The sequence below is a fragment of the Pagrus pagrus genome (genome assembly GCF_965226575.1).
Source record: "Pagrus pagrus genome assembly, chromosome: 8".
Taxonomy (NCBI): Eukaryota; Metazoa; Chordata; class Actinopteri; order Spariformes; family Sparidae; genus Pagrus; species Pagrus pagrus.
In genome coordinates this window covers 28,263,795-28,285,875 of record NC_140192.1, presented here as the reverse complement: position 1 = coordinate 28,285,875, position 22,081 = coordinate 28,263,795, and the positions used below count along the sequence as shown (strand labels likewise).

General features: G+C 39.4%; 1 protein-coding gene across 1 annotated transcript in view; it reads right to left on the bottom strand.

The window, feature by feature from the left end:
* Positions 1 to 1,294: 1,294 nt before the first annotated feature.
* The window catches only part of adgrd1 (adhesion G protein-coupled receptor D1), a 46,685-nt gene continuing 25,898 nt past the window's right edge, over positions 1,295 to 22,081 (bottom strand). The window contains exons 14-25 of the mRNA XM_084360826.1: positions 11,936 to 12,009; positions 11,267 to 11,390; positions 9,170 to 9,273; positions 8,375 to 8,486; positions 7,438 to 7,591; positions 5,204 to 5,270; positions 4,910 to 4,976; positions 4,098 to 4,189; positions 3,861 to 3,987; positions 3,725 to 3,766; positions 3,513 to 3,605; positions 1,295 to 3,434 (exon numbers count right to left, since the gene is read on the bottom strand). Coding sequence (XP_084216952.1) covers positions 3,339 to 3,434; positions 3,513 to 3,605; positions 3,725 to 3,766; positions 3,861 to 3,987; positions 4,098 to 4,189; positions 4,910 to 4,976; positions 5,204 to 5,270; positions 7,438 to 7,591; positions 8,375 to 8,486; positions 9,170 to 9,273; positions 11,267 to 11,390; positions 11,936 to 12,009 — 1,152 coding nt within the window. The 3' untranslated portion in view covers positions 1,295 to 3,338. The remainder of the gene's footprint in view (positions 3,435 to 3,512; positions 3,606 to 3,724; positions 3,767 to 3,860; positions 3,988 to 4,097; positions 4,190 to 4,909; positions 4,977 to 5,203; positions 5,271 to 7,437; positions 7,592 to 8,374; positions 8,487 to 9,169; positions 9,274 to 11,266; positions 11,391 to 11,935; positions 12,010 to 22,081) is intronic.

Genomic DNA, 22,081 nt, shown 5'->3' with positions numbered 1-22,081 from the left:
TGGAGGCAAAAATTGTGCCTTTTACTTAACTACATTATTTGATATTTTAGTCAGTTACTCAGAAGACTGCATGCTTCAACAGAGACCATACATTTTTCAATTAATGTATATTTATGGGCAATATTATTTAAAAATAAAAATAAATGCTGAATATTAGTTCTGATAATTGGCCAAGCCGATAATCGACCAACCTCTAGTATACAGTATATGGGCTACATTTAAATGCCAGAAATGTATTGCCAGAACATTACTTTTGATACCTAATCAAGTAAATTCAGTGTCAGATACTTTCAGTTGAAACTTTCACCTGTACCAAAGTAGTATTTAGCAATCTGCAATTTGCACAAATATGATTTTTGGGTACTTGTCACAATACTGAAAATATATATGCTCAAAAACTCAAAGCTCACACAAATATTCAAAAGTAATCAAAACAAACAGTATCCCACATAGAATAAAATCAATCATATTTACTGCCAATTAGCAACATATTCATGTACAATTGTACCTGCCAGTGATGGTTCCATTCTCATAAAAGAGTAAAAGAGCTCAGTTAAAGTTCCTTCTGAAAAACAAAATAAACTATTTTCATTCAGTCTGAGGATATCATGTTTGTATTTGCCTATCGCGCTCTGGACTCAAACAGTGCATTATATGCATTTATGGCCCATAGTCTCATAATCCACCAGTGTTTAAACATCACAGAAACGACCATGGACACCTGACACTTTTTTTTAGTGCATTTAAAGGATTGGTTTAGAACAACTTGGTTTGCAAATACGCCTGCCACTTAGCAACAAGATCACTGGGTCAATTTTAGCTCGGGACCTTTGTTGCCTGTCGTACTGCTTTGTCTCTGTCCACATTTCCTGTTTGCCTCTTCCCTATCATACTGTCCAAGAAAGGTGAAAATACCCTAAAAATGTTGTGAAAGGATAGGTTAATCATTCTTCAAGTATGTCTTAAAGCTATGTCATGTGCAATGGCTGTGTTCTTGCTGCAGCACTCCAGGGTTCGGTCCAACCTGTGGCCCTTTGCTGCATGTCTTCTGACCTCTCTTTCTCTCTCATCCCAATTTCCTCTCAATCTACAGCAGTTCTATCCAACAAAGCCATGAAAAAGACTAAAATAATAATAATAATAATAATAGTAGTAATGATAATAATAAATCTGTTACCATTTCAGTAACTTGATATTCTTCAAAGCCACACTTATCAAAAAATGGGTTAATAATAATGTGATTCACAGGTAGACGCACAAGTATCAACCAAATAGTAAAAGTTGTATTTGCCAGCAATCGATACAAAAGTGAATATAATGCGGAAACTCATGTAAAAAAGATACCACTGATTTTTTGTCATAAACATTTTATAGGTAAGATAATTGGAAGCACAAACCATAGTACCACAAGACAACAATCAGTTTTTGGTCATACAAGCATAGAAATACTGAAATATTAACTTTAAATCAGACATGAAAAGTGAGCGCAGAGTGACTTACAGTAAATTCTGTTTTAGGAAACTTAATGCTGGTACAGTGTAGGATCAATGACATTTTAAAATGTGTCATCTCCCTCCATTCTCACAGTATGTTAAGAAAAAAAAAGCAATAAGTCCCTCCATTTCAGAACATATTTAAAATTTTAGTGTATAAAAATGTATGAAAATTTAAAAGAAATTAGCAACAGAAAAACAGCTAAAGACACCATAAAACTTCACAGAATTGTGTCCAAACCACAACCGGTATTTATTCCACTGAGGCAATGTGATTGTGATTTTGGGCTATATAAATTAAATTGATTTGATTTGATTTGTTCCTCAAAAAGTGTAACATGGTGCAGCAACTCAGATGTGAGGTACTGCAAATCAGTTTATTTCAAGAGAGAAAGCACACAAATAGACACAGAATTTAACACGAGAACAGACGGATTGTTGAGCTTTGACATTTTGCGGAAGACATGATACAGAACTCAGAATCACAAAATAAATAAATACATTATCAGAATTACATTGGGTCCTTTTCACTGCTACACTGCTGGTTGTTGTGTCGTCCCCAAAGTTAGATTAAAGCTGTACGAATCAGGGGAATCATTGAGAAGTTCATCTAGATAAAAAAAGCAATTCATTTTTTGTGGAGATGATGTAAAGAGCAGGTGAAATGATATCATTATTTTAAGGCATACATCTAACGCCATACTTAAGCAATATATACTGCTTTCCACGCTTTTCTATCCATGTTTGTGAATTTGTACCCAACCATACTTAAAATATTCACCTCAAATGTTACCATGTTACATTCTCTGCAAGTAAATTAAAACTGATGTAACTTTGCTACTCTATTGTGTAAGACGCATATTACATGCCAAAACACATCTCTGTAATTTAAAGGAAAATCCTGACATTTAGGGAAATACGATTTTTTTGCGTCTTGCTGAAAGTTTGATGAGAAGATCGCTGTGAAGCTACAACTAGCAGCAGATTACTTTAGCTTAGCTTAGATTCAGGAATACTGCTAGCTTGGCTAGCTAGTCCAGCACATAACCGTAAAATCACGATGTGTCATCATCACACTGTTTTTGTAAATAAAATAAAGTTAGCCAGCATCAGAGGTGCTAGTAGGTGGATTTTTTTCAGGCTTTTAGGCTAAACTCTGCTAACCAATTGCTGGTGATAGCTTCATATTTACTGAACGAACAGGTAAGTTGTATCAATATTCTCATCTAACTCTCAGCAAGAAAGCAAATAATCGTATATTGCAAAATGCGGAACTGTGTTAAAGGCACAATATGTAATTTCTGCCACTAGGGGTCTCTCAATCAAAACAAAACTTAAGATGTTTGATGACTGTTGTGTGGGGGTGGGTCAGGCAGAGCCAGGAGCAGAGCTGCTGTTTAGCAGCTTCGAGCCAGCCCTTTGGAGGAAGAATTGATTTGCAGTAGTTTACTGATGATGTGTGTCGTTGCTTGCTAGCCTATGGCTAATGCACAGTAATCTGTTTTTTGGGGGGTTGAATAAACACTCACGCAAGTAAGGCGACTGAACACAAATGATCCCACAGTAAAACTTGGCGAGTAATGTGGGGATACAACAATTCACTTCACTGACCTTCTCAGAAATCCCTGCTTTTGTTTTGGGGACACAACTTATGTTTTTATAAAGTTAAGGCACAGTCCTCAGAGTCTGTTTGTCTTTAAAGGTGAAGCCACACCTCCTTTGGTATCACTTTCACTTGAGCGGAAGATTGTCCAATTTAATCCATTACAAATATTCTGGCCAGTGTTTGTCATTCTACACTAGTGAGTCTCAGACTGCCACAGAGCGAAGTGACCATCTGTGGCTCTACACGGCGGAGAGGTCGATACGATTAGCCGAGTTGGTGCTTTTGTCCCATGTGTTCATCTTGGTGGGAGTCACGCCCTCCTTGTTTCCATTCATCTAGAGGATAGGAAGGAGAATGTTAGACTCAGGCAGATAAGAGTTGTGAAGGTCATTTTTGTTAAAGCAAGCACTCACAATATCAGAGTTGAATGGCTTCACATTGATGTTTCGAATGGAGCTGCTGGTCAAAGACCACACCTTGGTTTTGTGTTTGAAAGCAGCTCTGACCTGTAGAAAGAAGTAAACCCATAACAGACAATGATGTCAGGATTTATCAACATAAATCAGGAAAATCGCTTCCAAGCAAATCAAGACATTAATTATGTGTGACATATTTTGCACCATACCTCAGAGTTGAGAAGACAGTGAAACAAGAAGACAAAGAACCCCTGACAACAAAGAAAAAATGTCAACTTTAGGGGATTTTTCACAAATGGCTGTGAGCATTTTAGAAAAATAAAGATCCTGTACAGGGGAACTTACTTGTAATGAGTTGAATACAGCAAAAATATAAAGGAACGGCAGAGAGTGTGTGTTGACAGCAAGAACGCCAAAGATCCAGGAAATGCCGAGTATAGGCAGGAGCACAGCCACTGCCTTTGCAGTCAGCCTTGAAACAAAACAAGAGACAATCATGTTTATATTATAAGCTTTTATTAAGCGCGAGACATTTAATAATTAAAAGTGCACTGATCTGATCCCGAAAGCGAATAAACTCACTTGACTGCATTGGCGTCCCCATGAACCTTGTAACTTTCTCCACTGATTCGTGATATGATCCTGGTCACAGATATCAGAATGCCAATGTTCACCTGGTAATCAGAAAGAGGGGTAACTAGATTGAACACAGTTAAACTTTCCTCCTCGAATAGAATACAAGTTTACAATAAATACAGATTGAAGGACGAGTTCACCTATAAATGAAAATTCAGTCATTATCTCTTCTCCCCAGTCCATTGAAAAGGGGGTGAAGTTTCATAGTCCACACAACATTTCCGGAGCTTCACAGCAAACCAGCATTGCAGCATTCTCTTAAACAATTGTATGTATGGTTCCGAACAGCTTGTCCACTGTAATCCAAGTCTCTGGAAGCCCAGAGATCCCATATTGATTTCATAAGACGTTTTTACATCCTACATCCTGCGCACCAACTTCAGACAGGGTGCATTCTAATGCTTTAAGCTTACTGTAGCAGCTACAGTGAAGATTTTGGCTAAAAAACTGTTGTAACTAATGTCTTTTCAAGTCAATTTAGGCCGTCTAGGCTTCCAGAGACCTGGATTATGCCCGACGAGCCATATTTTTCAGTTGTTTTCTTACATTTTAAAACAGGGCCCCAGCTACTTCCGTTGTTTAGGAGAATGCTGCAACTCTGTTGTGTTGAAATGTTTTGTGGATAAGGAAACTTCACCCGATTTTCAATCGGCACAGGAGCGAGTAGATAATGACTGAATTTTCATTTTGGGAGATCTTTTCCTTTAAATTGTAGATCAGATGACGCAACAAAATGGGAACTGTAACACATTTCTCACCACAATGACAAACAGAGCTGGTGCCACAAATGCCCAAATGGCTCCGTTCTTCAGTGACAGCCAACAGCTGGGAAAGAGTCAAAAATCAATAATCACACTGTGTTCCCTTCCAAATAAAATTCCATGATGCTGTAATGTAAATATGGAATGACATATGTGGTGATTGTTAACCTAAAAGCTTTTAAATAACAATGAACACAGTTGATAGTTCCAGTTTCTTCCGCAGGTGATGTCATTCTTATGCAATGTCACCAGCTTTGATGGAATTAAATTATATCCATGTGTCATACTTACTTGTCCACTTCACCATAACTGTCCAGAGCTGATGTCATGGACACCACACATATCACCAATGGAGAGCCTGATAATAAACAAAGAAAAAAACAAACAAAAGGCACATGTTACACATTCACTAAAAATGTCACACTGTCCTCATGACGGGATTAACATCTTATGGGCCTCTGCGGTAAAAATCTGATCTCTTTGCACTGTGCCTGGACCCTGTTGTGTTTACGTACCAGTAAAGTGCAGTGACTGCATAACGCAGCCTGATTATATTTGCTGTATTGATCCATTTGTGGTAATTACAGTATTTATTTATGGGTCTGCACCACGTCACTTTGTTCTACTGGCCTTGCGGTTAAAACGCATACTATATAGTGTGACTGACCTGGCTGATTCAGGCCAAGGAGCTTTGCTACATGACATCATTTCCTACCAACTCTCCACACTAAAATAAATGCAGCAAATGCCAGAGAAAAGCACTGAGTAACATAAACAATCATATATGCAATCATTACTAGATTCACAGGGCTGATATACAGTACATGTCAGGAACAAGTGAAAACCTAAAGTCTATAAACTCATGGAGACTGTTTACTGAGGTAATAAATCCAGTGAGAAGTAGGGTCATTTTCTCATAAGCCTTACATACAATCAGACTTCCTTTAATGTCGCCCCCTGCAGGCCACAATAGAGTCTGCAGGTTTGAGGCACTTCCACTTCAGACCAGGTAGCTCTGTTCATATTTTATACAGCTGATGGTCAGGGCCTCAAGATTAGGGCCTCTGTGGACAAAAGGGGTATGAGTAACACCGCCTCCTGTCATAATAATGTCGATCTGGCTAGCGTATGCATTTGTTTTGAAACCAATTGAAAGAAAGACGCAACTTATTTTTATTACTATTTTTCTTTCACAAGTATATCTGTTTGCAGGATGAATGATGAGGAAGTGATGTTTGCTTGCTATCAGTCTTCTTCCCCCCTGCTTTTGTCAGCACATTGCTATATTTTTTGGTGCATTATAGCCACCAACTGTCACTCAGCAGTATCGCGTAAAAAACAGGCAGGAATGTGTATTGCATCGCCTTTTTGCTTGTATCTGTGCATGTCATCATGTGAATGAAATGGGAACCCACTCTTTAAGAACACTGCTCTATAGCGCTACCTGTGGTCACAAACTCAACGGGGAACCTTTAATCAAAATACCACAAATAAAAGTTGACACACACGAAATCTGCACCCCTGTGGAGCTGATCACATAGATGACAGGGTTGCTAATGCAGCCTTGTCGCTAACAACATTCACACAAGTTGCCAACACTCATTTTCTTAAGTCTTAATAAGATTGGAATCAGCCCTAGTACACCGTCAGTCTTTTACCAAGGCCACAGACACATGACAGCTTTGGGCCGAACAGTGATAAAACATAATCCATACAGTATTTTAACCTCCATAGTGTTGTCCAAAAGTGTGCCTCAGTTAATTATAGCAAACAGTCCTGTGGCCCTCTTAAACACGTGACACTTTTTTCCATCCTCCCATTGTAGCACCTGTCTTTGCACACACTTTTAAACCCAGTGGTGGTTTTATTCATCTACTGTGCTGCTAATTGCTAATTTCCCTGGAAACAACTTAGATTTTTTATATTTGGCTCACCATGCCAAAGCTCAAGCATAACTACAACTACACTACAGGTGAACTTTAACTTTAAAGGAGGAAATGAAAGATAAAGTAGTAAACAGCCTTTATCACAGCTAATAGCAGCAGTACTTCATTATAAAAATGTTTTACTTTTTATGTATAACTGTCAGACAAGTCTCCAGCACATAATTTGCAGTTGGCCCCACAAAATGAAAAATTACTCTGGCGAGAAGAGAGGAAGTAATAAAAAAAAGGATCATTTTTCCACTAATGGGTTCAGCATGTGAAGGAGAGATTATGCATTCCTCACAGCAGTCAAAGACAGTATAATGTATGTCCCAGATTCTTTTTATCTGTCCATCAAACTCTGGTTCACTGAGAGCAGGAGAGACCATTGTTATACTGAAATGTAACTCAAAGCATATTTATTGAACAGGGTCATTGTTATTTACAATATTTGGCCAGAAGATGAGATAAAAAGTTACAAATATCAACCATGTTAACAACATTGTCTTGGTATGAGGTGGAGGCAGGGTACTGGGTGAAATTGAGGACAAGCTTTTTTCCATCTAAATTTAGTAATGAGAGACTGCAGAGCAGACCTACCCCAGCCAATGCCATAGTAGTAGAAGTGCTTGCTGCCCTCTGAGCCAAACACCTTCACCACCATACTGTAGAGGTGGAGGCCCTCCACCAGCATCCAGGCGAAGGCGCTCAGAAAGAAGAAGTGAAGCAGGACGGCCATGACCTTACAAGGCAGCTGGGACGGGGGAAAAAATCAGACTTTTTTATTATCTTCGCCATCATAATATGCAATATGGCCATAAAATAATATTACAATATTATAGACTACCTCTGGATACACTATATATGTATATCGATATTTTGAAATCGCTTCAAAAGTACTTCATAAAAGCTCACACTGGGAAACAAAATCAAATATCACATTATTGATCAAATACCTTGATATTGGTATTGCAACAATATTGTAAGGATGACTATTGGTACTTTTATTGATGAATAATCATCTATAATTGGGATATAATAACTAAGTGGGTAAAGGTAGTATAAGAACAAGTACAACAGTCTGGTAAGTTGAGAAAATGACATGACTTTGCTGTAATGCAGCCTTTAAAACTGACCAGTTGCTTTTAGTCGTCCCAGATCAAGGTTGAAACACAGAGAAAATTGCGCCTTTGCAGTTGCAGCCCCCAAACTCTGGAACGAGTTGCCTCTACAGGTTAAGCTGGCCTCTTCACTGCCTGTTTTTAAATCCTGTCTCAAAACACATTTTTTTGAGGGTTGCCTTTCTTCTTCTCATGTTTTTTGTGTTGTTGTTTGCTATTTCTGACTGTTCAGCACTTTGGCCAACTGTTGTTGTTTTGAATGTGCTATATAAATACATTTGGATTGGATTTGGAAAACCAGGAAAAGATAACACTTGACAAAATAACAACATCCAAAATCTAAAACCATATAAAGTCTCATATTATGAGAATGTCAACCCGTATGATCATCAATATAATCTATACTGTGTACCCACCGTGCCCGGGTCGAAGCGAGCGCTGATGAGCAGTAGGATCTCAGCCACCAGGATGGCAAAGGAGAGGTTGGCGTGGATGTGGTAGCGTTGGTTACGGATGGTGCTCACTGAGCTGCAGAGGACAACATCATATATCATCAGTGCTTTATAGCGCTTTAATCACAAGAACATGTAGCATTTAAAACATAAAAGGATTTGAATATTTGCATTTAATTTATGATCATGTAGACTTTATAGAATGTACATAGTTACATGGAATATAACAAAGTACATTTACTTAAGTACTGTACTTAAGTAACATTTTTGAGTACTTGTACTTTACTTGGGTTTTTCTATTTTCTGCTACTATATACTTCCACTCCACTACGTTATGGAGTCAAATATTGTGCTTTTACATTTATTTGATCATTTCAGTTTCTAGTTACTTTGCATATTTGCAGATTCAATAAAAACTACAAATGTACAAATATTTTCATCCTTCACATACAGATATGACCAAGAAGGTAATTGCACAGAATAACTGCCCTCATAATTGTAATATACTAAAAAAGTATAAAAAATGTCATTAATATTATATTAACATAATTGCAAATGAACGATGGATTGAATAGGATACAAACAGGAATTCCACAGGATAGTTGTGCAGTGTAAATAAAAAGGTTACTATACAGGCAGATATATATAACATGATTAAAATATGATATGTAATCAATGTAAAAATTGACTGATGAAGAGTGTGAAATGTTAACAATGTTCTATCAAAGGTTGTTAATGTGATGAACTGATAATACTCACGATAGAACAGCAAAAGTGACCAGAGTGATGGCGAGACAGAAGATGGAAATTGAGCAGCCGACATAACCAATGGTTGACAGTGCCACCCTGTGGCCAGTAGTGAGCTGTGCAGAGAGACACAACATTATCAACAATGGACAAGACCACATGTAATAACATTATTACTTAGCCTACATGGTGGGTCAGTACAGTGTACCACATTCAGCCTGTATCAGACACTCAGAAAGCTACAGTGTATGATGAACACAATACTGACAATACTCATTGTAGTTCTACTCTGAAAGTATGGGCATATTGTCATCAGAAATCAGAAATACTTTATTGATCCCTGAGGGGGAAATTGGATACACTACAGTAGCTCCTTCTAGAATAGAAATGTCACAGTAAGATTATAAGAACAGATAAATAGAGAAAAGATACGTTAAAATAAGAGTAAGTAAGAATATAAAAATATAAAATAACTGAAAATATGTGCATTAAAAAAAGGATATGCTACAACTATATACACATAAATAAAAATAAATACTATTAGAAATAGAGATGACACAGACACAGACGATCTCAAGATCTCATTAATGACAGTGTTTTGTCCCTGTGTTTTATTGATAACATTTTATGCTTTGGTCAAACTAGTTCTTTCTCAGTTCCTCAGTTTATAAGTTCCTGTTTTTTATTGCTTGCTATATATATGTGTGTGTGTGTTGTTTAAATTGTGACAAAACACTTTTAGTTACTTGATTGATTGATTGATTGATTTCAAGTAATCTCACCAAGCTAATTTTCACTTGTTGTGTCAGATTTTTTTTACTTATCAAAGGCAAAAACATCTTGTATTCATTCTTTCTCTACTTATTTTGAAGCTACATTGTTTTCTGTATGTACTTTTTTTTCCTTTTTTTGAAATTTAACAGTTTTTTAGGTTGTATGGAGTCAATGTAAAAGTACAGTCAATTACCTGTTTTTTGTGATTTTGGGATAAATGTATATATTGTCTAATAAGCGATACTTGTGTTTCTCCATATCCACATGGCATACAGCCCGCTGCATTGGTGTTGTTTTGGAGTTCAGGCTATTTTGAGGGTTTGGGTTTAATTCTCCATTAACAGTCTTCACATGTGCCTTGTCATTACGAGGGCAGAGGAGTCTGAGCCTCCCAGAAAAAGGGATCAGTGGGATGTTCCCTCGCAGCTGAGGGATGAGGCAGCCCACTAATTAGAGACTGGCGAAGGGAAAGTATAGCATCAAATAGACTTCTGCTCCTTAAATACAGCGCTGGCCCACTTAGCTCGTCTTTTTTATTTAAAGAAGCCATCGTGGATGCTGACCAGTCAATGCAATGGCATATATTCTTAGATAAGAAAGTACACAGGTTTGGAATTCAGATCGAGCTTCATGAGGAAAATGTACATGTAAAAGCGTGCAGGAAAGTGTTCAGAGAAGGGAATGGTTGAGATGTTTCATAGGGACAGTTGAAGGAATGGTTTCAAGTGCAGACTGTGGTCCTTAAAGGAATGGACCACTGACCTGTGCAGTGACCCAAAAAGAACCACACTTAATCATAGTTGTCTGAAGTGCTTCAGTATAAAACCACCAGTGAAACCGACATTGTGACTGTGTGGGTCTGCTTACAGTTGACCTAAGGGGTGGAACGATAAACTGTCCAGAGGCTGCAGTGGGGGCTTCTGGTTGATGGGTTACTGTGTGGTAAACCACTGTTTCCTGTCCAATTATGCTCCTGAAAATCTTATTAAAAAATCTTTCTTATTTTGTGACAAAGACACAGAGGGAGGGACACACTTTTGAATACCTAAAAAGGAGTGGGAGGTTTACTGTTCTTAAAAAATGACCTAGTAACAGAAAAGCACAGAGGTGGAAATCATCAACAGGCATTTTTCACAGAAGATATTTTAACTTGTCATAGTTACAGCCAAAGATAGCTACAACAAGCCGAAGTCCCGCCCATCTGCTGGACCCAATAGGACCTTATTTCAGACCTTGTGTAGTCTTTGCCATTACATATTTTCACAGTCTTTATTAGTTTTATGAAAAGCTACGACTTTCCTGACTTGGCTGCTTTAAAGAGTCGCCAAAACATACCTTTAAGGGCACCACTTGCATAAGTATGGCGAAGTTGGTGAGATGGTTGCACAAACACACGGAGTACGTCATGTTCCCATCTGAGCGTACACAACCTTCATTGGACCATATCCCCTCATTTGAACTGAAAAAGATGACAACTATTATTATTTACAGAGACAGTCAGGAGGTATATTAATATAAAGATAAAAAAACACACAAAAATTAGACTGCTGCAGGGATGACTCAACATGATCCATCGTGGGAGGCACACAGAGAGATTTCTTCGCTAAATGTACCAGGGCAATCTGACAGGGCAATCCAATAATTTACTTCAGCCTCAAGGCAGAGGGGAGTAAGGAGAGGAAGCCTTTGAATCCAACTAAAACACACTCCCTTTAGAAATGATTTATACTTTCTAAATTGTGTTTTGGCTCCATTTATCAGATCACCGGGGCTGTTGCTCAAGACACATAAAACCGAAACAGCAACACATGCAACACTGGATGTTTTTGATTTGAATGAGAAAAAGGAAACCCACCTTTTCCAAATCATTGGTAATTTCTTATGATTTAAAACCTTTAAGACTTGAGCAAAAGAACATGCAACAATCAAGATAAAATCTCTCTGGCTCTGCATCTGAATGAATAATGAGGACATGCCGCATCTGATTCACAAACACAAACCCACCTGTAGTCCAAGAAGGCACAGTAGAGGAAGACTTTGTTGCTTTGATTTAGAACTTGCTCCTGCTGTTCTTTAGTCTGAAAAAGAAAAGTGACATAAACCTGAGATCTTAAATTGTGAGAGAAAAGAATGCGATACCACATTAATGGCACATTAAATTGCACGCTTTGTTCTCAGAGAAAATTGTTTGGGATATTTGCTTTAATCAAGATGAATTATTATTTTATTTTAGACACATCTTAGCAGCATTCTTTCCACAATACTCTTTTGCTTTATTTCCATCCATATGCTCAACAAAAGCATCACATCTTGATATATTAGATATTTTAAAGGAACAGCTCAGCAAAATATTGTCATTATCTACTCACATGCATGGAGTATGTGATGTGTATGTATGGAGCCATTTTATGATTTTTTTCAGTCACTGGCTGCTTCATGTGTCAAGATAATGGTGCACTGCTGTTTTGCTGTGGTTTTGTGGACTACGAAACTTCGACCAACTTCCCATTTTGGGTGTGAGAAGATGATGACAACATTTTTGGGTGAACTGTTCCCTTAAGACTAAAAAACAGTTTTGTATTTAGAGAGGAGCAAACTGCTTTATTCCTTTTGCTTCTGATACAAAAGGGTGTTTAAATGTCTAGTAAGAAGACTTGAGCTAAAGTGCTGTGAGATCATACTTGAGGACAGACAAGACGTAGAGCGACACTCAGCAAAGGTGATTATTACACTGAGAGAAAATCCCTACTGTCTTCAAGGATCTTATTTGATTATAACTCACTTTTTCCATGTCATTCCTTCATATGAGATCTGGACTCCCGAGAGACAGTGAGCTAATGGCTACGGAGCAAGAATGCAGTAATTGGGGCTTGGCCCTAGTTTCAGGTCAGTCAACTACCCTCCTCAATCTGTCATCCGAAGAAAACAACACTTCCATTGGCTGCTTGGGTGTATACTAAGAGACTGCACACCTCTTCTCCTTCCCCGAGCCTCCACTCTTAGACTGAATAAGTGTATGATTAGATGGACTGCGTCTGCACTGTTTCCTTCTGGAAAAAGTGAGAGTGAGAGTGAAACTGACAGTCAGGCTGTCTGTTTCCTGGCCCATAGGCTCTGTGATTCATATTACAAAGCACAATACAACTTCATTCAATTCAGACTTCATTGTGTAACTAAATCGTTGCTCTCATTCTGTCTGTTTCACACATGCAGCTCTTTAGTCATCATGTATTGTGACCCTGGAGATGAATGCAATGGATAGATATTCATGTTGCCCATTAGAGCAGGCAGCACATCGGCTCCAAGAACCACGAGAGCGCTGTAAATGCATCCCGTCATCACGAGCCTGCCGCCAGCTTTGAGGAGCTGCAAGTAACCCTGTGGGTGAGTTTACTGCTCCTTTGTGGGCTAATAACTCACATTTCTTGTTGGGTGTAAATGAAAGCAGATGGAAGAGAGACAAACTGTAATTGGCACACTGTAAGGCTTGCTTTACAGTGTCATATTTGTTCCCTACAATCGCTGAGCCTTTAATGTTCCTGTGTAACGAAGGAAGACTAATTAATTAAGCATGAAATGTAAACTCTGGCTCACGGGAAACGAGCCATCATTATCGTACCATAATATGCATCAGACACAAGCTAAAATACATCAACAAACTGGCTGGCCACACTGGCTGCTTGTGTCATGTGTGGCGGCTGCGCTGCTGAGCTGCTGCGGATCACTTGCATGTGTGACTCCACATAGGCAGTGTTGCTCCTGCAGCCCAGCTCCTGCCTGCCCTTATCTGTGTACATGGAGTTTGCATTTGATGATTATCAATAAATATGAAAACGTGATTTTCCTTAACCCCATTGAAAGAGCCAGTAAGCAGGAGGGGGAACGAGAGGGAGGGAGGGAGGGAGAGAACAAAAAAGGAGTGCACAGGGATGAAACTGCCCTTCACCTGTTGTGTGTACTCTCTCAATGTCTGTGACATATTCTTCAGAGAAAGACTTTAGAACTAAAGTGAAACGCTGGCATGATGTCGATATGACTGTCTACAGGTCGTTTTCAGGTCTATTTTTGCTGAGAACCGTGCACGTGTTCCACATCAAACAGGTGAGACTCCGAATGTCTAGATGACCCGCTGCTGCAGCCTCAATTGACACGCGTGTGAGAAGCACGACTCAAGCCGGCAATGTGGCTGCTCTTACCTGTGGACGTCAAAATGAAAAGCAAGACATTCTGCCACGTACAGCTCATGCAGCCAGTGTTGCCAGCCTGTTACCATCATACATATAAGGAGAGCTGTTTGGCTGTGCTGTTGAAATATTTCAGGTGAGGTGAAGGACCCTGAAAGTCACTGGTGTGAGTGTTAAAATGGCACTCAGAGATCTGGCCGAGCTTTGCGCGCACTCCGTTGTTCCCTCGGTGCCCTGAGGCCTCAGTCACCATCCAAGACTGGAGCTGGTGCTCCAAATCTTTATTAAAGACAGAAGGCCGGCTTGGAAATCAATTTGAGCCCCGTAAAAGGAAAAGACGTAGAGAGGAAGAACAGAGTGAAGGATAGTGACAGGAGAGTGATGCAGAGTGACTGATAAAGGAGAGGAGTCAGAGAGACAGAGGCTGATAAATCATAGATAGTCAAGCTGTTCCTGGTCCTTCGATGTTTCTATGGCGCGCTAGATGCAGCTCCACCTACAGAGTTTACTCTAAACTCTTACAACAACTTAACCTTCAACGTAGTGAAACTGTCCAAAATCTTCAACCTCCAGGTTCACCAACAGCTATCAGTGTAACAATGTACAGATACTCCATTACAAGTGACGGTCCTGCATTCAAAACCCCCCTTAAATGAGAACTTTACAGATTTCCATTCAGATTTGAATCACTATAATGTTGGTAGTTTATTCAAATGAACAATGGTAAACTTCTCTTAATTTCGCTTGCTTGGGAAACATCTGCCCACCTTGCAGTATACAATGCATTTGGGGGTTTTGCAGGTGTTCTACCTTTTAAACAGAAGGGGATACCACAGCCATTTTTCTCTGTTTTCTCTGCTTTCTACTGCATAGACAGCCCACTTTTATGAAAGGGCATCTTTGCAGTGAGAGCATTGAGGTAAAGGTTCTGTGACTATCATGTATGACATAATGATGCTTAAGTTTAATGTTGTAGCTGGTGACCAAGCTATTTTATATAAAGTTAGTAGCTAGTTAGATGGTTTAATCCAGTAGTTCCCAACCTAGAGGTCAGGCATCCTCTAAGGGTTACAAGATAAATCTGAGTGGTTGTCAATAATTAATGGGGGAAGACCTTTTCTCAAATCTTTGCTTTTAGTGAAATATTAGATAACTTTACTGTCTTTGGGATTCAAACTGTTATTTAAATGTAATAATAAGTTTAGAGGTTGGAGATCACTCTTTGGTGGAACTACTAATAACTTATAGACACCTTAAACGTGACCTCATCTAGACACTGTCCCTTTTAAGCCAAAAATGTCGGAACTACTGGTTTCATTTTTTAATGTGGGTGTATTTTAGAAGTTTACAATTTTTTTAAATGTAACATCTCAATGTAAATGGCCAGCTACTAACTATATAAGAAGGTGTTTATATGAAGTCAATATTACAGGGTAAATGTTTCATATTTGAGATGTAGTGAAGTAGAAAGTGGCATAAGATGGAAATACTAAGTACAAGTATTTCCAGATTTTAATTAAATGTAAAATCTGCAGTGTTGTAAAAAGTACTGAAAAGTCATACTTGAGTAAAAGTCGAGATATTGTGAGAAAATATTACTATAGTAAAATTGAAAGTCACCCATATGAATAGTACTGGAGTAAAAGTCTTAAAGTATCTGATATTGAATGTATATAAGTATCAAAAGTACAAGTAAAAGTAAATTATACACATACTCGTATGTAATGTATGTATATACTGTTCTTTGGGTCGACTGATTATTTGCCGGGTTGATTCACTAATCCCATTTTCAGCATTTTTGTGATTATCAAAATCAGTGTTGATGTTTTTTTTTTATCTGATTGCCGAAAAATAAATAAATTTATCAAATTAATATAAAAAAATGTGGTGGAGTAAAACGTATGTAAAACGTAAAGTAGCAGAAAATGGAATACTCAAGTAGAGTACAAGTACCTCAAAAATGACTGTACTTTCCAACACAGGCAGCTATAATATGTGGTGAGAGTCCTGTGTTTTATTAACAAACATTTCAGTGAAAACAGCTGCAGGGGGACAAAATCACTGTAAATCATGATGCAACTATTTTGGAGGGAAAAAAATTAGTTGCCAAAAGTGATCATCATCAACATGAGAAGCACTAGCTGCAGTCTGAGGTGTGCTAACCTAGAGCACGCCTCGTCCTTCTGCTGTTTAATGAGTGTGTTGAGCCTGCTGGGTAAAAAGATGAGGGATGAAAATAAACACTCTCATGCTTCACAAAAGCATGTAAGTCATAGACAGAAAGAACCCAGCAATTTGTATGAATGCAAGCTTCTCTGTCCTTTGTGGTGTCTTTCAGACCTTCCATGATTGGCAGAGTTGGAAGCCAGAGCCTTGCTGTGGTCGAGCTAGCTTCAGCAAACGTCGACAGCATGTGTGTCTGCAAATCCCAAGACGTCGAGCAACTCTGAGCCAATTTAAATCTTAGCTTTTGACAGACGGTTCTCAAGCAAGGCGCTAATAAAGAAAAGATGGACAGAGCTACACACCGCCCATCATCCTTGTTGCAACAGTCAATTCGAAACAGACAGGCTAGTACTGGTAGTAATACAACCCAAAGAATTGATGCATACACACAAACACACACACACACACACACGTACTTCTGTCTGAAATAATTTAGGTAACACTTTACAATGAGGGACACAAAACTAAGTTGTTACTAGGGAACAAATAAGGAACTAACTGCCAGTTAACCATAAGGTAATGAGTAACTCCTGATCAAATTCTATAGAGTAGCTAATGATTAGTTAATGATGTGAGTTGAAGAAACAAGTGAAGAACAAATCAAGAAGGACTTGATGAATATCTGTGAATTGATCATATTTACAACTTTCTAGTTGTAATAGTTAATAGTTTTTGATTGGCTCTGAAACAGCCCGCAAATGTCACAAAACTCGTAACAACTTTTTTATTACTAATTACTTAACCATTAGTTACTGTCTGGGTGCAGGTGGTGATACTGAATACTAAGTAGTCCCTTATTACTTCATTATTATCTTTTTTGTGTCCCTCCGGGGAAAGTGATGCATCGTCCTGAGTGGTGACTGAGGACAGAATCATTTCTATGAGTACCTGTCCATTAGTTGACAAGTCTCCTTATCATTTTTGTTCCTGAATTATTCCTGACTTGTTTCCCAATTAGCTACTCATTAACTAATGCTTAACTAGAAGTTAGTTCCTCATTAGTTTCTGATTTGTTCCTGGTAACTACAAAAGATTTTGTGTCCCTTGTTGAAAGTGTAACTATAATGGATGTTTTTTTTTCACGTTTCTGAGGTTTTTAATTTTGTAATTTTATTTTTTAGTGGATAAAACATGTAAAAGCTCATTTAAGGTCAACTTTAGATACGCATACGGACAGAGCCTTCTGTCTGCACGATGCGTTCGTTCCGTCTGTATTTCTGCTCATTTTCTGAAAGTTTACAGATATGGACCAATGGAGCGTTACCTCTGGAAGTCATGGGGGGCAGTGTAGCAGTGTAGCCAATAGTTCAAGCGAGACATGACCACAGGTGATGAGGAAGGATTTTTTAAAATGGCATAACTTTTTGAGCATGCCAGTTGGTGAGAAGTTTTAAACATCTGTATGATGTTACTTTACCCGGGCACAGAGACAAACAGTTACTAAAGAACTGCTGGGAGGAGATTGGACAGGATTGGACGGTGGCGAAGGAAATGTGGAGGTCCGTGCAAGACCAATTTGACTCTGAGCAGTGGCCTCTACTGGTTGTATGGTCTTCTTATGGCTGATGTCCAGTCAGAGAACAGGAGCATGGATATGGTGCAACTCAGGCTTACTCAGCAAAAGGAAATCAGAGACTGCTGTGCGCATATCTTCACAGAGACGTGGTTAACCCTTAACATCCCGGATTAAACTATTTCACTGGATGGGCAGACCTTGTTCAGAGCCGACAGGACTCCGGTGAGAGGATTTATGTGCCTACATAAATAATGCTTGGTGCTCAAACGCAATTCAAGTGGATGGACAGTGGATTTTTCCGAATTACTGATGCAAAGACAAAGATGTCTGCGGCATGGAATAATATGAATTTTCAAAACACAGCAGACGCTATGATTACTTAATGCTGGAGGTGTCTACTCTGTGCAGCAGCAGGGCCAGCAGCAGAGTCACAGCACAGAGTAACAGGAGTCACATTCAGCTTTTAGCATGGAGAGAGTTAGGAGAGCTGACTGACAAGACGATGGCGGATGATTTATTCTCAAAGCGAAAAACAAAAGTGTCTGTTTGGCAAAAAGTTGGATTTAAATTCAGTGATGATAGAAAACCCCGACTAACCCCCCAGCCTGAGTAAGATCATTCCCCAACCATAAGGCTTGAATGTATTGAGAGGTGAGGGCTCTTTTCAGAGCCAAAAAAGCTGCCTTTCGGTCAGATGACAAGGAAGCATACAAGCAAGACTGGAAGCTGGCATCAAGGAGGCAAGTGGGAGACATCAGCAGAGCCTGGAGAGGGACTGCAACACCAACAGCACTAAAGCTGTGAAGCAGGTGATTCAAAATGTCAAAGGCTACAAAAGCAGGAGCGTCCCCATCATGTGTGAGACCACACTGCCGGATGAGCTGAACACATTTTATGTTTGTTTCAACAAACTATTTTATGTTTGTCTCAACATAGACTCAGTTGTGAAGTCTTCTCCGCCTCCAGCCGACCAGCCACTGTCTGTAACCACAGCGGATGTGAGACAAATCCTGTTGAGAGTGAATATACTGTAAATAAAGATGCTCATATACTTGGCCATGTACTGAAAACATGTGCTGATCAGCTAGCTGATCATTACATTTTTAACATCTCACTATAACAGAAGAGTTCCCTCCTGTCTCAAGACAGCCATCATCATTCCTGTACCTAGTCTTAAAAATTACCGCCCTGTGGCTCTCACCCCCATCCTGATGAAGTGCTATGAGAAACTGGTTCTCCAGCACATTAAAGACAACATCCCTGCCAGCCGGGACCCTCACCAGTATGTTTTCAGAACCAACAGATTCACAGAGCCATTTCTACTGCCCTTCATTCAGTCATCACACACCAGGAGAATAAGAACAGCTACATCAGGATGCTCTTTGTTGACTTCAGCTCAGCATTCAACACAATCTTACCTATGAAGCTGATTGGAAAACTTAACACTCGGATTGGCAGTCACACCTCCTCTGTGTTAGTGCTCAACACTGGAGCCCCCCAGGGCTGTGTGCTCAGCCACCTCCTAGTCACAGGAGCTCTGATCAAGGAGCTCATTGTTGATTTTAAAAAGGAGGCAAAGACACACACGTCTGTCTACATCAGTGGAGCTGAGGTGGATCAGGTGAACAGTTATAGGTTCCTTGGAATTACCATCACTGAGAATCTATCTTGGTCATCACACATCAACACCCTGGTTAGAAAAGGCTCTACTTCTACAGAAACTTAGGAAGTCTAAATTCTGGAGCAAGATTCTGGTCAACTTTTAGAGAGGACCAAAAGAAAGCATCGTGACTGGAAACATCACAAACTGGCATGGTTCGTGCACAGCCCAGGACAGGATGGCTCTACAGCGGGTGGTTAAAACTGCCCAGAGCATCATTGATACCATCTACAAGGCATCAGTGACACCGGTGAAGTGAGGTGTCTACGCAGAGCCCACAGGATACTTAAAGACATCACCCACCCCAGCCACAGTCTGTCCTGCTGCCATCTTGCAAAAGATACATAAGTATCCGCTGCCATACCACCAGATTACGGTGCTGCTTCCTTTTCAGGCTTTGAGACTCAAAGAAACTCATCCTCAACAACAACACTCAACACTAAAATATATATATAGCAGGACTCAAATTATTATTATTATTATTATTATTATTATTATTATTATTATTATTATTTAAACCCTTGTTCAAAAATGAAAAATAAATTTACCTTGTACCTTGAACAGTAGGGATTTAATGATACCAAAAACTCATGGTCCAATATCATCACAATATATGGTCCAAAGATAAGATAAGATATATAAGGTAAGATATTCATCACAATATTTCCCAAAAAAGAGAAAAAAATGACTTGAACAATGTCCTTTAATAATAAATGTGATGTGTACAGCATTTTTTATTCATATACAATTTGTTTTTACTTTTTACTTGATGTATTTCTGCCTTCCTTCTATAGTATAATAAAAGTAGCCAGCCATCACTTGTGCATGCGTAAAATGTCGCCATTGGTATATGTACAATTACAAAACATTACAACAGCCGGTATCCAGTAGCAATCCCTCCCTCTGATTATACTGGGGGACAAACAGGGCATCAAGGTGGAGGTTACACAGGAGGACAGCCGAGAACAGGCCTGCAGGTGGCGCAGCGAAAGCACAGGTTTTCCCATTCACTTTAATGAAGTAAGTCCGTTTTGGCTGGGGTGGTGCATGCCGCAGGGGGCTCCGGAAAAAGGGCAGCCGGCTGCGGTGAAAAAGTTAAAGCTGACTCATCTTTCGGAGAAACACAGGCCGAGATCACGTTGCGGTGGCTAATCACAAAAGCTGGTGAAAAGACTCGCAGCATTTACGACTGAAACCACAGTGGATTGTAATGTAGTGTGTCATGTGTATTCACTCAGTTTGGCTTTGTACACCAATTTAAAACACATCCGTGGATGCCGATCATCACTGTTGGACTGGCATGCTAAACCTATTGTGGCAAAGGCAGGACAGCAGATCAGAGGCGGAGTAAAATAGTGTTATGTTATTTAGCATGGCTAAATGCTACAGACAGAACATTTCTCTGTGTAGCGTGATGTTTTACTTATGATCACTCTGTTTGGTCTTGTGCCCCAGTTTAAAACACACTGTAATTTTCTGCCTCGCATCCTAGTTGTTTGCTGTTATTTTTAATCCATCAGTGAGGACAAACAGTCACTCGTTGCACCAATACAGCAGCTTCGCCTTTCGGCGGACTGATCAGCGGGGTTCCCAACACATCACACACACGGACCATGGAGTGACCCTCCCACCACCTGTGAGGAAACGCTGCACCACCGGATTTGGTCTGAATGTACTCTAACAGTTACACAGTCAAGTACAGAAAACAGACCGACAAAGCCAACCAATCAGAGGCAGAGTAGGGCTTTCATGACAATGACTGCATCCTTTGCTGTACAAACAGAGCAATACAATGACAAGGAGACACAGGAGAATGCATTCATACTGATTTTCCTTGTTAGTTCCACAAACTTTTCTCTCTATAGTGTGATATTTTTATTCCAGAAGAGCAACTGTTACATACCCAATGTTCCCCCGGGGATCAATAGAGTATTTATGATTCTGATTCAGATAAAGCATGCTGCAGTGAAATCAGTTCAACAGTAGGGTACTGTAAACAAACTTAAATGGAGATATATAACTTTCAGTCACAGCAGAATCAAATCTGATCCAAGTTCTGGTCGAAAGAATAAAGAACCTTTAGGGAAACAGTAGTTTTAGTCATTTTAAGAGCTTTTTCCAGAGCATTATACTAGTGTGAGAACATGAGATGCAGTTGAATGCCACATAACGGGCTCAAGAATGGACCTTGACTTAATATGAAATATCATTTGTAGAAAAAAGTCCTGCACACACCCACACATTCCACCCAGCACTGGTATGACAATATCCAGCCACAAGAGCAAAGGAGCAAAGAAGTCTAAATACAGGCTTTGGTTGTGCTAAATTTAAAAAGCAGCAAAAAAATTACAGAACAGTGTGAGTGCATAAGTAAGCAATCCTCTGCTTTTCCCTCAAACGTTCCAAATATTTGAGAGCGCAGCAAGCCAGGGTGTAATTTGGACTGTACTCTCTCAATTTGGTATAGATATCAGTTTTTAACAGTGCAGCTGCCAGCAGAGTCTCAAAACATTATTCAGAGCTTCCATCATCGTGTGTACAGTAAGTGAACGTGATAAAATCTG